The 17,951-nt window shown below is 42.7% G+C and overlaps 1 protein-coding gene across 1 annotated transcript; it reads right to left on the reverse strand.

Moving 5' to 3' along the window:
- Positions 1 to 3,217: 3,217 nt before the first annotated feature.
- On the reverse strand, positions 3,218 to 12,684 carry bfsp2 (beaded filament structural protein 2, phakinin; the record flags this gene model as incomplete). Its single annotated transcript, XM_083990678.1, has 7 exons — positions 3,218 to 3,281; positions 3,375 to 3,616; positions 4,495 to 4,623; positions 5,616 to 5,780; positions 7,630 to 7,786; positions 8,519 to 8,601; positions 12,229 to 12,684. 7 exons carry the CDS (start codon positions 12,682 to 12,684, stop codon positions 3,218 to 3,220), a joined length of 1,296 nt encoding a protein of 431 aa, XP_083846804.1.
- Between the last annotated feature and the right edge of the window lie 5,267 nt (positions 12,685 to 17,951).

Here is a 17,951-nt window from a genome sequence, read left to right on the forward strand (position 1 = left end):
ATCTGTGATCATTGATTGACAGAGAGAAATATTTTGTCCTCTGAATTCTGCTCAGAGTGAGACGTCTGCTCCGAAACACATCACAGAGCTGCAGCCGTACTACAATCAATGATCAATACTGATCGATACTGATCAGAGGAGCATCCTGACTGGTCGTGGCTTATTGATCAGTGGGCGGAGCCTCTTCCAGGTGGTTATTTATTTCCTAGTTTCTTGAAAGTTTGACGCCGTCGTGCGTCGGCAGGAAGTCGTGTGATCGATATTCTCAATAATTAATATTCATGTGGTGGGAAAACAAACTCAAACCTCTGTAAAGATTCATTTTTATTGAACTTATCAATGACGATCAATCAGCTTCTTAACATCTAATCATTAATTATTTCAACGGGGCTTTTACTGTGAAATCACAGGTCACCACTTCCTGTTTTGGGCTAGCTTAGCGATGCTAGTGGTTAGCGTAGCATTGCTGATCGTCAGCCGTGTTAGATATTTAGATGTTTCTCTGTGCTGCCGGGGCGATGGTCGTCATGGAGACCGTTAGATATTTAGATGTTTAGATGTTCTCTGTGCTGCTGGGCGATGGATGGTCGTCATGGAGACCGTTCAGCTGTTGCCAGGTGACCAGCTCCCAAGTTTTACATGAATGAATGTGAAGAATTTCAGATGAAAAAAGCAGATGGAGACGATTTGACGTCGAAGCACTGACGCTGTCCTCGTGGTTTGACCCCCACCAGCCTCCGTACTTCATCCACAGTGATTAGTTGTTTGATTTTTAATGAATAATTTATGTTTTTTTTTTTTTTTTTATCTGTTTGTGAATCATTAAAGAGGAAGTTTCAGATCAATTAATCTGTTTATTGTCTGGTCTGTGGTTATAATGAAAACAGCATCAGTTATCAATTATTTACTGATCAGTTCAACCAGTCAACGTCACTCATTTATCCGTCTAATATCGACTTTAAACTCAAATATCAATTAAATATTTTAACAAATCTGACAAAAGATGTTTTAGTTTTCACAGTTTTGTTATATTCATGGAAAAAAATCTTCGCACAAGAAGAATATTACCAAGTCTGAACTATAATAATAATAATAATAACTAGATAAAGTAGCATTTTCTGATGGAAATGCGTGTGAATGCTGAAAGCAGCTGAACGCTGTTGCAGAATTAGAAAATAGTGCAAGCAGTGATCACCATACAAATGTTTGACCGAGGTAGGAATTGAACCCACAACCTCATGGTCTTTCACTTCTGCCTCTAGGCCACAGTGTACACACAGTTACAGAGACTGTTGTCTGTTGATGAGCTGCACTCTGTCTCACTCTGAAGTTAACGAGCCCAAAGCTGCACCTGTTGGAAACACACTGTGTCAACACCGAGAAAGCTTGAGAGTCAAGCTTGAATGACTTACAATGAAAATTTGTGTGAATTTCAGGCTGAGAGCAGCAGTTTCAACATGAAGCAAGTTATCAGAAGTCAACAGAGGACGACTGGGAAAATAATTCACTATAATTGTTGTTGAAGCAAGATTTGAACCAGCAACCTTCAGGTCTTCAGCCCAGTGAGCTAACCACTTCACCATAGTTACATTCAATGACAGAAGGGTAAAATAAATCCCTGTATAAGAGGCTCACTGACTTCTGCTTAAAAAAAAGGAATAGAGTAGAAATGAGCCACATCAAGTAAGTAGAGGACTTTTCTGTGTCTTGTGACTATTTTTTAGTGAATTCAAACAAAGTATAATGCCCATTCCAGTGAATTACAAAATTGGAATCATAAGTCAAGCAATGACATGACCAAGGCAGGAATCAAACCCTCAACCTCATGATCAGTAAACCTTTACTCTGCCGCTTCGCCACAGAGAGCACAGACACAAGTTACTAATAATAATGATGATAATAAGAAGAACAGGTTGTGACACAAACCAAACTTACTTTAAATTCCTTTATTGTCTTAAAACATCATCATTTCAATGTCTAATCTATAAATAATCCAGTTGATCAGGAAATCTAAATGTCACCTGCTGTGATGTCATCGTTCCAGAGTGATGTCATCGTTTCAGACACATCATACAGGTAAAACACACTTTGTTTTCCATCAAAAGAATCTCCGGGACTCTGGCCTCGGCATCCCATAATACTTAGTGAGTTGATGGGCTGTTTGACGGGGGGGAGGGGCAGCTGGTCCTGAACTGGTCATGTGACATCGTGAACGTGACGTTTTATCGTTTTATCAACACGCTCTCGTTAACGTCGTTCATCACATAAAACCTGGAGCGTGTTGACTGATCCTGGTGCATCATGGGAAGAGGCTGAGAGGTTTTGTACTTTACATGAGTAATAGATTTCTTTGGTACTTATTACTCTACTTGAATACATTTCCAAGACAAATATTAGTACTTTTACTGGAGTTAATTAGTAGTACGGCTGAAAAGTACTGGTTACTTTCAGGTCTTTGTCTAAAATCCTATTGGACACAAGCTGTGTTTGTCAAAGAAGGAAACCCTAACCCCTAAAAGCAGCACATCAGTGCAGCTGCTTTCAAAGAGTTCATTCTCACTAACAAGAGTTAAAAGCTCCTTACATTCATTTACAAACAATTAGAGTCATTCATTGATGTGGAGAATAAGACATTTACTCTGACTCTTAAATTTAAAAGCATTAGAAGCAAGTACTTTTTTACTCTTACTCCAGTAACATGTCGACTGAGCTACTTTTACTTGTAACTTTTGAGTAAATTTTGACCAGTAGTATTTGTACTCTTACTCAAGTACTGGGGTGGAGTACTCTGTCCATCTCTAGTCGCCTCACACTCATCATCATCACACCTGAGCACACACCACCAGGTAGAAATCCTCCAGAGTCCTGAACTAACACATCCACAAACTCTGCAAACTGCAGGATTCACTGTCCTGAAGGTCCTGAAGGTCCCGGCAGGTCCCGGAAGGTCCTGAAGGTCCTGAAGGTCCCGGAAGCTTCACTGTCCTAAAGGTCTTGAAGGTCCTGAAGGTCCTGAAGGTCCTGAAGGTCCCGGAAGCTTCACTGTCCTAAAGGTCCTAAAGGTCCTGAAGGTCCTGAAGGTCCTGAAGGTCCCGTAAGCTTCACTGTCCTAAAGGTCCTAAAGGTCCCAGAAGGTCCTGAAGGTCCTGAAGGTCCCGGAAGCTTCACTGTCCAAAAGGTCCAAAAGGTCCTGAAGGTCCAAAAGGTCCCGGAAGCTTCACTGTCCTAAAGGTCCTGCAGGTCCTGAAGCTCCCTCAGCAGCAGCGCTCACACCTGAACACCTGCACAGGTAACGACAAGACAGAGTTTCACACTGCATGGTGGTGGTGGTGTTATTGTCATCAGTGTTGTTGTAGTTGTAGTTGTGGACTCACGGGGCGTCGCCGGGCAGGAAGCGGCTCTCCTCTCCGTCCAGGATGCCGTGGTAGAGGCCGATCTCCTGCTCCAGCCGCTGCTTGTTGCCGAGCAGCGTGTCGTAGTCGCGGCGCTGCTGCTCGATCTCCCCGCGCACGTCGCCCAGCTCCGCCTCCAGCTTGGCCACCACCGAGCCCAGGTTCTGCAGCTCCATGTCGTGCCAGTGGCGCGCGTCGCTCAGGGAGTTCTCCAGACCGCGTTTCTACGGTTACACAGGGACAGACGGTCACGGTACTGATCGATTACTGATCGATTATTGATCGATTACTGATCGATTATTGATCGATTACTGATCGATTACTGATCGATTATTGATCGATTACTGATCGATTACTGATCGCCAGGGCCGCTGTCTAGGGGAGAAAGGTGGTGATAACTCTAGGGGCCCAGCGCCCAGTGGGGCCCATAAAAAACCCCAGTAGTCTAATCTTTGTATGACTGATTTATACTGCGTAAGACCCTGACTAATACTCATAGTACACTGTAAAAACTCTACATCTTTACAAGAATATTTGTCTTATTTCTTGTCCAAATGTCTCATTTCTAGTCAAAACTAATCTCTTTCCACTTAAAATAAGACTCATTACCTAAAAATTAACTTGTTTTTAGATCATTTTCACTTAAATTCACAATAAATAGAAAAATCTGCCAGTGAAAGTAAGTTTTTTGTGCTTGTAATAAGGAAGAAAAACTTGCTCCACTATCAGATTTTTTCTACTTATTCCAAGTGAAAATCAGCTTGAAAGAAGTAAAAAGTGTCTAAAAACAAGCTGCTTTTAATATGATGAGTCTTATTTTAAGTAGAATGAGATTTGTTTTGACTAGAAATGACATTTTGACTAGAAATAAGACAAATATTCTTGGTAAGATACTTGAGTTTTTGCAGTGTAATGCTGCATTAGCATCAAAACAAAGAAGGCTAAATAAAAAACCATAATACATACGTAGTCTAAGAAAAGAAAAGGAAAAGTTAGGGGGAGGGGCCCACTTTAGTATTCTTTAAGGGGGCCCAGAATTCATAGCAACGGCCCTGGCTCCACCCATCGATTATTGATTGATTATTGATCGCTCCTGTCTCACCAGCGCCCTGATGGACTCAGTCTCCGCCTGAAGACTCTGGATTTTGCAGCCGGCGTCGTTGCACTCGGACTTCAGAGCCTCGACCTTCTCCTCCTCCGGACTCAGTCTGTTGCTCATACACTGGGTCTCCTGTAGAGGACACACGAGACACGTCAAGACACGTCCTCTTTAAAGGGATAGTTCAACATTTTGTCAAATTGGCCCATCACCATAATCCCTATAGTCATAGCAGTAGGTTCGTTACCTTTAATTGTCGGTGCAAGCTGTTTTTAGAACGGAGGAACAGAGCCGTGAGCTGCTCAGAGCTACGCTACGGAGGCTCATTATGGGATTTCTTGGTTTCCCTCATCAAACTCATCAAATACACAATCCAACAACTCCACAACACTCTGGTGGACAAGTTGTGACCTGCACATTCACCACGCTATGAGATAATAACACAACGTTACCACACAGAGTTGTTGTAGAGGGAAATACAGAGACTGTTGATGAAAAACTGTCCCTGAAGGCAACGCGCATCAGCGGTTTTGCATGAATTTCCCTCTAAAACAACTCTGTGTGGTAACGTTGTGTTATTATCTCATAGCGTGGTGAATGTGCAGCTCACAACTTGTCCACCAGAGCGTTTCGGAAAATCGAAAAAAAAAAATCGATTCACATAAATATCGCAATATCTTTTTTTGACGATTTTTTAATCGTTTTTTTTTCAGAAATCGTTTTTATTTTATTTTATATTGTGCATTGTGCATTTGTTCGCCTTTTTTTTTTACATACAGAGAGTACAGGTTTTGAAAAGGGTTTAAGTTCACTTTATAATGGAGTATGTTAATTTATAGGCTCCTACAGTATTTGTGTGCAGATAAATGTTAAAAATGCTAAAGACTAAAAATCGAGAGAATCGGCAATATCGTAGAATCGCAATTTAAATCGAATCGCCATCCAAAAAATCGTAGAAGAATCGAATCGGGAGAAAAGCGTATCATGGCATATAAGCATATAAGCTTGCACCGACAATTAAAGGTAACGAACCTACTGCTATGACTATAGGGATTATGGTGATGGGCCAGTTTGACAAAATGTTGAACTATCCCTTTAAGACCGCTGCGGGGACACGTCCTCACCTTGCTCTCCAGCTGGTAGCTGTCGGTCTCGGCGCGGTTCTTCTCCGTCACCTTCTCCCAGTGGCTGCGGATGTGGGCCAGGATCTGGTCCAGACTGGTCTCGATGGGCGCGTCCGGCTCGTCCACCTCGCGTCCCGCCATCTGGCTGTAGAGGACTCGCACGTCCTGCAGGGGCCCACAGGTACACATGACAATAAGATAAGATAAGATTACACTTTATTGTCAGATCACTCTGAAATTTGTCTTGCGTCCCATGACGTCCAAAGTTTCACACAAATAATAACAAAATACCAAAAACATACATTTACAAAAAGCATAAATGTTACCCTCAAAGGTCACATTTAAAGAAAAACACAAACTACCTCCTAACTCCATTCACAACATAAATCCAACATTACAATGTGTCTTTGGTGCAACACCCAGTGTTCAGTCTGTACATGAACCCTAGGGTCTAGTCGACTTAGAGACCAAACTCTGATTTAACAGTTTGACAGACTGAGGGACAAAAGAGTTCCTCAGCCTGTTCAGTCCAGCTTGTGGAACTCTAAACCTTCTGTTTGATGGCAGAAGCTGATATTCCTCGAATAACACATGAGAGGGGTCAGATGATGATGATGTCAACGATCAATACAGATCCTGAATCATCAATAACTGATCACCGATCAATAATCTTCCAGTTATCAATGAACCAGATTGAATTAAACTATCCACCACTTTATTTTCCCATGATCCATTGCGTCACACCACAACGGAAGTGGGTTTTAGTAGCGTTCTAGCGAGCGGCTAACTGGTAGCGTTAGCCACCGGTTCTAGCGAGCGGCTAACTGGTAGCGTTAGCCACCGGTGTAGGTACCAAATGTGGGGGCTCCGGGCTGCCAAAACTGTTTTGACTAAATCTGATGTTTGTTAAGTCTATAAAACTAATTATTGGACAAACATTACTATTTCTGTGTGCACGTTTTTGTAATTAGTCATGGTTATCATAGTTGTTAGCTTAGCTGCAGCTAAGTTAAACAGCAGCAGCAGCAAACTAACAGCAGGACGTCAGCTGTTAAAACCCTCCCGTTGTAGGACACGACATGAAACTACTCCAGTTAGCTCAGTCATGTTGGAACTAGGATATCCGCTGGAGAAAATATTTATTTCATGGGCCGTTTGAGTTATTGTTTATTGACACTGCTAACGGCTAACAGCTAACGGTTAGCCCAGCTAATCTAAAATGTTTGTTCAACAATTCGTTTTATAGACTTCATAAACATCAGAGTAGTCACAACGGTGATATAGTGACGTGAAAATGTGACATAAAGTGATGGGTTAGCGATGTTTGTTGAGTCTAAAGCCTTCAGGCTCTCCTGTACTACAGAGGTGGCTCTCTTTTAAAGGGACAACCAGGAGTTTCTCCGTCAGCAGAACGAAAAATTCCGCAACAATAAAAAAGTCTCATATTAATGTGGATGAATCTACGTTACCACTTGTTAATGGTCCATTTTAGATAAATCTATGGTTTTGTCTCTATCGTTATTTTGTTATTATTAGTGGTGGTGGAAATGCTGGGCGAGCCGACTTCATTTCTCCTAGTCAAAACTTAATTACAGATATCTGAAAAGGGACATGTAGATATCTTTAATTGAGGTGAATTAAAGATATCGCAAACTGGAATTAGTACTAGTGGTAATTCAGTTACAGATATCTGTAATTCACATAGTGGATATCTGCAACTGAATTGTAGATATCTGTAATGACAAACCCCATACACATGAATGGTTAAAGTGACGTCATCTGTCCTAGGAAGAATGTAGTTGTGGATCTGAAATGTTCTTTTTGACAAGAGGCAAAACTGAATTACAGAGATCTGCAACACATATCTAGTCTGGCTGTTAAATGTTAGAATGGCTTGACATACCCTGTTGATGCTAGATGTCAGTGTGTGTGTGTGTGTGTGTGTGTGTGTGTGTGTGTGTGTGTGTGTGTGTGTGTGTGTGTGTGTGTGTGTGTGTGTGTGTGTGTGTGTGACCTGCTCGTGGTGCTGCTCCAGATGCCGGAGCTCCACCCTCATGTTCTCCATCTGCTCCTCCAGCTCGGCGCGGGTCAGGTTGGCGTCGTCGATCACCTTGTACAGAGAGCTGATCTCCTCCTCCACGGCCTTACGGAACGGCTGCTCGTTCTCAAACCTGCAGACACACACACACATGTCACTGTGTGTGTGTGTGTGTGTGTGTGTGTGTGTGTGTGTGTGTGTGGTGTGTAGTCAGGGCCGTTGCTATGAATTCTGGGCCCCCTTAAAGAATACTAAAGTGGGCCCCTCCCCCTAACTTTTCCTTTTTTTTTCTTAGACTACGTATGTATTATGGTTTTTTATTTAGCCTTCTTTGTTTTGATGCTAATGCAGCATTACACTGCAAAAACTCAAGTATCTTAGCAAGAATATTTGTCTTATTTCTAGTCAAAATGTCATTTCTAGTCAAAACAAATCTCATTCTACTTAAAATAAGACTCATCATATTAAAAGCAGATTTTCACTTGGAATAAGTAGAAAAAATCTGATAGTGGAGCGAGTTTTTCTTCCTTATTACAAGCACAAAAAACTTACTTTCACTGGCAGATTTTTCTATTTATTGTGAATTTAAGTGAAAATGATCTAAAAACAAGTTAATTTTTAGGTGATGAGTCTTATTTTAAGTGGAAAGAGATTAGTTTTGACTAGAAATGAGACATTTGGACAAGAAATAAGACAAATATTCTTGTAAAGATGTAGAGTTTTTACAGTGTACTATGAGTATTAGTCAGGGTCTTACGCAGAATAAATCAGTCATACAAAGATTAGACTACTGGGGTTTTGAGTTATCACCACCTTACTCCCCTATACAACGGCCCTGCCTGTGGGTGTGTGTGTGAGCTCTGACCTGTCCTTGAAGTCCTCTGCGTTGGCCTGGACGTTCTCAGTCTGCAGCATCAGACGGGCGTTGTCCAGGATGGCTTCACTGACCTGCAGCAAACGCAGGAAAACACACAACTGAGAGCAGCTGCCTCCACTAGGGGGCGACACACACACACACACACACACACACACACACACACACACACACACAGTAACTACTGGACCACTGTGGTGCTGTGATGACGTCATCAGGTTTAATCTCTGTACAGGAGAAATGGAGTTGATGTGACGCACACGGATGAAAACCTGTCATACACACACACCACAGTGACATGGGCTGGGAACCCTGTCTGATTAAACAGAAAGGGGAAATAAAAACTTCGGCTTTGGAATGGCTTGTCTTCTATGCCAGAGGATAGAAGCCAAAAAAGTCTTTAACTGGGATAAAACACATAACTATCCTTGGTATCTTGACATGAAAGCTATTGTTAGCGAGGCCGATCAACAACATATTTTCACTAATGGTTTGCGTTGTAATGTTAATTTTGTGAAACATAAGTTATTTCTTGAGTATAAAGAAAAATGGGCTAATGATATCTGGCTTAAACCAAAGCTCAGAACCTGTTGCCAATTGAAAAATGTATATTGTGCAGAACCCGATGTGACTTTGCCATTGGATCCAAGAGATCTTTATGTGCCCAGTTGAGGGCTGGGATTCTCCCTCTGGCAGTAGAAGTAGGAAGGGTTAACTCAGTACCTGAGGATGAAAGACTCTGCACATTATGTAATCTAGAATAGAATAATAGAATAGAATAGAATAGAATAGAATAGAATAGAATAGAATAGAATAGAATAGAATAAACTTTAATGTCCCACAGGGGAAATTTGTTGTGGACTCAGTGCATGGTAAAAAAGCTGCCTTAATATACATAAAATACATAGATGACAGTTGACATGTACACACTCACTCATAACACAACCAGTTAAGGGTTTAAAAAGATTAAAAAGTAAACAAACAAACAAACAAACAAACAAACAAACAGACAAGCATCAGTTATTGCACATCTCCCAGATAAATAAAAAATAAAAAAATAAAAACAAGAGTTATTGCACACTTCCCAGGCCTCAGCGTACACCATCTACAGAGCTGTTTAAAAGTTTGATGGAGGTGGGTACAAAAGAGAATTTAAAACGAAATCTAAATGTAATTGAGGATGAACTGCATTCTGTGTTTCATTGTCCGTTATATGACGAAGCCAGAACAGGCCATTTTTGTTTCAGAAAATGTAAAATGTGAAACCTGAGTTGTTTTGGGTTGATGATGATGAGGTAAAGTTGGAATGGTTCTTCAGAAGAGAAGTCTTTACTACAGCTACTTTCATAAAAAGTGCCTGGTCAAAAAGAAAAAGTGAATTATTGATGTGAATTCCATCTGGTTTCTGTTTCTGTTTGGTTTTGTCTGTGCTCTGATGATTTAGTTTTGGTGTCTAAATATGATGATAATGTGTCTTGTAACTAAGCCCTGATAGGCTGCATGGGCGCCTTAATTGGTGCATGACACGTAAATAAATATAAATTCATTCATTCATTCACCACACTGAGCGTCTTGCAACTGGGTTTCTACCATAGAAACAAGAGTTGTTTCTCCTTTAGTGTGAGAAAAAAACTGATTGAGGCAACTGTCGTATCTATACGTGACCACGGTCACATCTTATACACGCAGGCAAATCTCTCCTCTCTGAATCATGCAGCATTACACTGCAAAAACTCAAAAACTTACCAAGAATATTTGTCTTATTTCTAGTCAAAACAAATCTCATTATACTTAAAATAAGACTCATCACGTAAAAATGTAACTTGTTTTTAGACACTTTTTACTTCTTTCAAGCAGATTTTCAAAAAATGAAATAAACTTCCTTTCACTGGCAGATTTTTCTACTTATTTCAAGTGAAAATTAGTTTGAAACAAGTGAAAATGATCTAAAAACAAGTTCATTTTTAGGTGATGAGTCTTATTTTAAGTGGAAAGAAATTAGTTTTGACTAGAAATGAGACATTTTGACAAGAAATAAGACAAATATTCTTGGAAAGATTTTGAGTTTTTGCAGTGATTAAGATTTGTAACGAATTTAGGTTTTCGTAGGCTACTCATCATGAGAGTGTTGGCCGGCCTTCTCTGCATAATCGTAGATGGGAACACTGCTATTGTTTTCTTTCTAAGGCCGTCCTGTGTGACTTACCTCCTTATTCATGTTCTCTCTTGGCTCCTAAAGCCAACACCAGAAGCTGTAGTCTCAGGCTCCATAGATTGATAATCTCGTACCCAGACTGTCTTTGGGGAAAGTGCCTTAAAGCATTCGCACCCTCGTCCTGCTATAAACTACAGATTACCTCCCAAGTATGGAATATTTTAAATTTTGCATTGAAGTCAATGGGACGGGCGGAAAAAAAAGAGCGAAAAAGACCAATCATTGGAGTTTAACAAACGTCTACTGCTCAGGCATACTTTCACCTAGAGACACCATTTAAACTTTAAACAGTAGACACAAGTCTTGTGTATTGTCGTATTACTCCACGTTTTGATAGGTCATATAGTTTTTGATCAATCCCTGATCAATGACCATGATCATTTTTGGAGAAATTATGAGATTGTAATGGGTGTGTATTGGACGGAATGTTCGTGTCAGAGTGCGTGACATCATCGGTTAGAGTGGGAGAGATGCCAGAAAAACTCCAGATTTTTTCTCTTTCCACACTCGGCCCGGCCACAATTTACACTCTACACACATAATTTTTTACTAATTTGTAGACAAACTTGTTCTGTTTCTCACCATGTGCTCAAAATATCAGAGAGACTTACAGAATTTACAGAATCAGCCTCTGAGTGCGGCCACGTCTGTCTCTGCTCCTCATTGACTCCAATACAAATATTTTCTGAGAGAAGCAGAACGGCCTGATGTTTTAAAACTGCCAGCGTCTCCAAAATATTTACTGTAGAAACACCAAATCGTACCACATTTTTCAGTAAGTCCTTAGAGCAACGTTGATCTGTGTTTTGTTCTGATAGGAGTTACCGTTTTGTCACAGTAAGCCTAAATGTGAGACCAGTGCAGAGGCAGAAAATCACTCTTTTTCTCGACGTTTCTGTCTGTCTCAGCCTGCGGGGGCCCCTATCGTCATTGGCAACCACCTCAAGTTGCCGTGGTACACACACACACACACACACACACACACACACACACACACACACACACACACACACACACACACACACACACACACACACACACACACACACACACGCACACCAACACACAGGTAACTTCATGTGATAAAAGTTAGAGACAGAGATGGTAAAACCGGCAGTAGCCTGTGGCCCTTTCAAAATTTCCCCAGAGGAAATGTTCTAGTTTATTATATTATTACTCTGTGTCTTCTCCGGAAAAATCTGATAGTGGAGCAAGTTTTTCTTTCTAATTAGTTTGAAACAAGTGAAAATGATTCAAAAACAAGTTAATTTTTAGGTGATGAGTCTTATTTTAAGTGGAAAGAGATTAGTTTTGACTTGAAATGAGACATTTTGACAAGAAATAAGACAAATATTCTTGGAAAGTTTTGGGGTTTTTGCATTGCATACGTAGTCTAAGAAAAAAAAAGGAAAAGTTAGGGGGAGGGGCCCACTTTAGTATTCTTTAAGGGGAAGCCAGAATTCCTAGCAGCGGCCCTGGTCCTCACCTGTCTGTAGACGTCCTCCCACTCCCTCCTCAGCGGCCCCCAGGCCCCGGCGCTCGAGGCCTTTCGGTCCAGACTGAGGCGGATCTGCTCCTCCAGCTGCTGGTTCAGCTGCTCCAGCGCGCGGACCTTGTCGCGGTACTCCATCAGGCAGCTGTTGAGTCCGGCCGCGGCATGTTGGCCTCCCCCCCGCTCCCCGGGGCCACGGGGGGGCAGCACGGGGGCGGCGCAGCTCCTCATGCCCTGGAGGAACACGCTGCTGATGCCCAGCGCGCGGCGCGACACCCGCGTGCCCAGGGCCGGGGCCAGGGGGGCCATGGAGCCCACCAGCCCCACGGACACCCCGCGGTGCGCCGGGGGGGCCACCACGGAGGAGCCCAGCCGGGGGGGGGGCGGGCCGCTGGCCGAGGGGGGCGGCGGCTGGCCCAGGAAGGAGGAGCGGCGGCGGGGCAGAGGCATGGTGCTGAGTGAGGGGGGGTCCAGGGGTCCAGGGGGTCAAACCGCAGGGAGCCGCGCGGAGCTGCATTTATGTCCGCGCTTTGGCTTCTGGAAACACGGAGCTGGAGGGGAGAGGGAGGGGAGGGGGGGCTTTGTCCGAGGGGACACATGGAGGATTTAGCTGCATCAGCACGGGGGGGGTCAGGAAGAGTCCTGAAACACACCCACACAATACAACACACACACACAGTCACATACACAAGACCAGACCTGAACTCTCCATGGGAGCAGGGCCGGTGCTAGAATTCTGTTACAGAGTTACAGGGGGTCTCGGCGTAGCAGTGCATGTCCAGATGACGGTTGCAAATGGATACCAACTGTCTTCGTAACAAAAAGACACACCAAAAAACATCCAGACACCTCCATGCTGCTCGTCTGTAATGTCCCTCTTGTATTGAAGCCCTGACATGAGAAATTGTTCGGACATCACATACGAGCAGCATGGAGGTATTTGGATGTTTTTTGGTGTGTCTTTTTGTTACGAAGACAGTTGGTATCCATTTGCAACCGTTACATGGACATGCACTGCTACGCCGAGACCCCCTGTAACTCAGAGAAGCCACGGAGGACTCTGAAACTTCTCCCAGCCCTTAGTCCACATGAGGGGGAGGAGATCATGAGGGACATTTCAATTTTGGGTGAACTACCCCTTCATAGAATACTAAAGTGGGCCCCTACCCCCTAATTTTTCCTTTTTTCTTTCTTAGACTACGTATGTATTATCGTTTTTTAGTTACCCTACTTAGTTTTGATGCTAATGCAGCATTACTATGAGTACTAGTCAGGGTTTTATGCAGAATAAATCAGTCATACAAAGATTAGACTACTACTAGAATACCTACCCCTAGAATTATCATCACCTTTCTCCCCTATACAGCGGCCCTGCATGGCTGTGTGTGTGTGTGTGTGTGTGTGGGGGGGGGTCAGGAAGAGTCCTGAAACACACCCACACAATACAACACACACACATTCACACACACAAGACCGGACCTGAACTCTCCATGGGAAAAGAAGAAAGAAAAACTTGCTCCACTATCAGATTTTTCTACTTATTTCAAGTGAAAATCTGCTTGAAAGAAGTAAAAAGTGTCTAAAAACAAGCTGCTTCATTTCATTTCTTTATTTATTGAATTGGGACAGTGCACATTCATCAACACTGACGCATCGGCCGCAGTCCCAAGGCAGGTTTCTAAAAAAACATAAACACAGAAGACTTTAAAACCTTGTGATGACTTTTTATGTGATGAGTCTTATTTTAGGTAGAATGAGATTTGTTTCGACTAGAAATTAATAGTTTATTTTTACTTGTTTGAAACAAATTTTTACTTGAATAGAAAAATCTAAGTAGAAAGTTTTTTGTGCTTGTAATAAGGAAGAAAAACTTGCTCCACTATCAGATTTTTCTACTTATTTAAAGTGAAAATCTGCTTGAAAGAAGTAAAAAGTGTCTAAAAACAAGCTGCTTTTAATGTGATGAGTCTTATTTTAAGTAGAATGAGATTTGTTTTGACTAGAAATGACATTTTGACTAGAAATAAGACAAATATTCTTGGTTAGAACCATAGACCGACCTGAACTCTCCATGGGAGCAGGGCCGTTGCTATGAATTCTGGGTCCCTGAAAGAATACTAAAGTGGGCCCCTCCCCCTAACTTTTCCTTTTTTTTTCTTAGACTATATTATTTTTATATTATTGTATTATGGTTTTTTAGTTACCCTACTTAGTTTTGATGCTAATGCAGCATTACTATGAGTACTAGTCAGGGTTTTATGCAGAATAAATCAGTCATACAAAGATTAGACTACTGGGGGGGCCCCTAGAATTATCATCACCTTTCTCCCCTATACAACGGCCCTGCATGGCTGTGTATGTGTGAGGGGGGGGGTCAGGAAGAGTCCTGAAACACACTCACACAATACAACACACACACATTCACATACACAAGACCAGACCTGAACTCTCCATGGGAGCAGGGCCGGTGCTAGAATTCTGGGTCCCTTAAAGAATACTAAAGTGGGCCCCCACCCCCTAACTTTTCCGGTAAAGTAAAAATTCCCCCGCAAATGACCGACTATATTTCACCAAAGACCGACGTCCCGTAGTAAAACTAGTCCCGTGCGAATCTGCATCTCAGTAATTGAGGGGCATTTTTTGTTCTTCCCTGGTTGAAACCAAACTGTACGGGTCTGAAACATGGAGGCTGCGGTGGAAATTATGAGCGGCATTTTCGAAGGTGTTTTAGGTGCAAACACACGGGCTCGTATCGGTGCTGGAGACCCATTTAAATAAACAGCTCAGATCCATAAAAAGAGCAAAATTTCGGAGGATATTGAGATGGATAACATGCGGCTTTCAACAGGCTTAAAGGGATAGTATCATTTTTTTTAAAGTGGGGTTGTATGATGTACAAATAGCCCCTAAGTACTTTAATTGCAGTAGAAGACTCTCTGCACTCCTCCCGTTAGCAACGCCAGCCCATAATAGCCCTGCCCAGAGATTTACAACATACAGTGTAATTTTTTCCAGCCCTTCAAAGTGCAGGAAAAACACAGTTTTTATTTGGACCTAACCAACTCACGTATCCCTCCGCCCAGGGTTAGCGCCCGCCGATCAGCAGTTGGTTCGGTCCAAATAAAAACTGTGTTTTTCCTGCACTTTGAAGGGCTGGAAAAAAGTATATTATAGCGAACAATGGAACTGTGTATTATTTTTTCAGGTAAAACCTCTTTTAGGCCGTGAAAATAGGCCGTTTCTTTGGGTCTGTTCACAACAATGTATGTTGTAAATCTCTGGGCAGGGCTATTATGGGCTGGTGTTGCTAACGGGAGGAGTGCAGAGAGTCTTCTACTGCAATTAAAGTACTTAGGGGTTATTTGGAGATCATACAACCCCACTTTAGAAAAATGCTACTATCCCTTTAATAAAAATGCCCCGTCGGCCTGTTACTGTGACAACAACTGCTCTGTTGCAAAGTCACGTTGCTGCTTTGACATTTTATTTACATTTGCTTCGCTCATGGATGTGACAGCAGCGGATGTTACCACGTGCAGCTTTGATGTCATATCGGAGCCTTAAAGCAGAAGTAAGTGGTCCGGTCGTTTTCGCTAATGCTGCGTTCCAGGCAGGCTTTTGAAATCGTAAATTACAGCTTCAAGTCACAACTTACGACTTTGTAGCGTTCCAGGCAACCCACTCGTGTTTTTCCGACCTGTTTTACCGGTGAAAGTCACTATAACGGCCACTCGTAACTTCTGACCCGTGAACTCGTACCAGATCGAACTGGTACCACTTCACGGTCGGAAAAATACGAGTTTCCTTGAACGCACCATAACAGTCCTCGTCCCTACGTCACCACATTCACGGCGTCCCTTGGCTGCACACACAGCCCTGCATGCCGTTCTCTCTCCTCATTGGATAAAAACTGTAGGATACGATAAATGTTTTCTCCTGGGCTCAGAGCAGAGCAGAGTGACTGACAGACCCGTGTTTCAGACCAAACACTCTATAGAAGTGATTGCTGTCGGAAGATATAACTATTTAAGACTTATATTAAAGCAGAAGTGAGTGGTCCGGTCGTTTTCGCTAATGCTGCGTTCCAGGCAGGCTTTTGAAATCGTAAATTACAGCTTCAAGTCACAACTTACGACTTTGTAGCGTTCCAGGCAACCCACTCGTGTTTTTCCGACCTGTTTTACCGGTGAAAGTCACTATAACGGCCACTCGTAACTTCTGACCCGTGAACTCGTACCAGATCGAACTGGTAGGTTAAAAACTGTAGGATACGATAAATGTTTTCTCCTTGGCTCAGAGCAGAGCAGAGTGACTGACAGACCCATGTTTAAGACCAAACACTCTATGTAAGTGATTGCTGTCGGAAGATATAACTATTTAAGACTTATATTAACATACATATATCACTTACTTCTGCTTTAACACAAATATATCACTTACTTCTGCTTTAATGTCAGTAAATTCCAGTAAAAATACAGACTTCACTTTATTTCACTTTCACACAGACGTGGGGGGGTAATTTACAAATCACCAGATGTCCCCAGGTAATACTAATCCCGTGCTAATAGGGCTTTAGACTACGTATGTATTATCATTTTTTAGTTATCTTACTGTGTTTTGATGCAGCAGCAGCAGCATTACTATGAGTAGCTACTAGTCAGATTAGACCACTGGGCCTAGAATTATCATCAGCTTTCTCCCTGTACAACGGCCCTGCATGGCTGTGTGTGTGTGTGTGTGTGTGTGTGTGGGGGTCAGAGGTCAGAGGTCAGAGGTCACCGTGGGACACTGGTCCTGTGTCTCTGTGGTTCCACAGAACAAACGGCCGACCGGTTTCATGACGTCGCCGCGGCAACAACGGTTGGTGTTTATCTCAGTGGAAATCCCTCGAATCTCCGTCAACCGTCAATCTCAGCAGGAAGTGGTGAAGTGGTGTGAAACTTCTCAGCAGCTCTGTCTCTGTTGCCATGGTGACGTCTAACCGTCTGTTGATCATCACAAAGCTCAGTCTCAGAACCTGAACCAGAACCAAGACCAGGACCAGGACCAGGACCAGGACCAGGACCAGGACCAGGACCAGGACCAGGACCAGGACCAGGACCAGGACCAGTTCATGGTTCTAATGTCACTGACCTCAGATCAGATATATTATAAATGCCACATCGGGGAAATTCCCTTGACACAGCAGCACATCACATGATGTGGGGTTGTATGATCTACAAATAGAAAGAACGGCCTATTTTCACGAAAGAGGTTTTTTTCAGGTAAAACCTCTTTTAGGCCAAAAACCTCTTTCAGGCCGTGAAAATAGGCCGTTTCTTTGGGTCCATTCACAACACTGTATGTTGTAAATCTCTGGGCAGGGCTATTATGGGCTGGCGTTGCTAACGGGAGGAGTGCAGAGAGTCTTCTACTGCAATTAAAGTACTTAGGGGATATTTGTAGATCATACAACCACACTTGCAGCTGCATGGGGTTTAAAATTAGCAGGTTTGATTCTCGTGTCGGGCGTCGCGCTTGAACGCTATAGTAGAAAAGCAGAGTTGGGCCTATGGACATGATCTGTGACACCACAGTTCAGAAGCCAGTCCTGGTCCAAGATTAATGTTGAGAAGTCTGATGTGTGAACCTGAAGTGGACAATACAGATGCCTACGATTGACTATAGTGAAGTACATTAGGATGCATCTTGTGTCCAGCAGGTAAACTGAAGTGAAC

This window comes from Trachurus trachurus (genome assembly GCF_905171665.1).
Source record: "Trachurus trachurus genome assembly, chromosome: 17".
Lineage (NCBI taxonomy): Eukaryota > Metazoa > Chordata > Actinopteri > Carangiformes > Carangidae > Trachurus > Trachurus trachurus.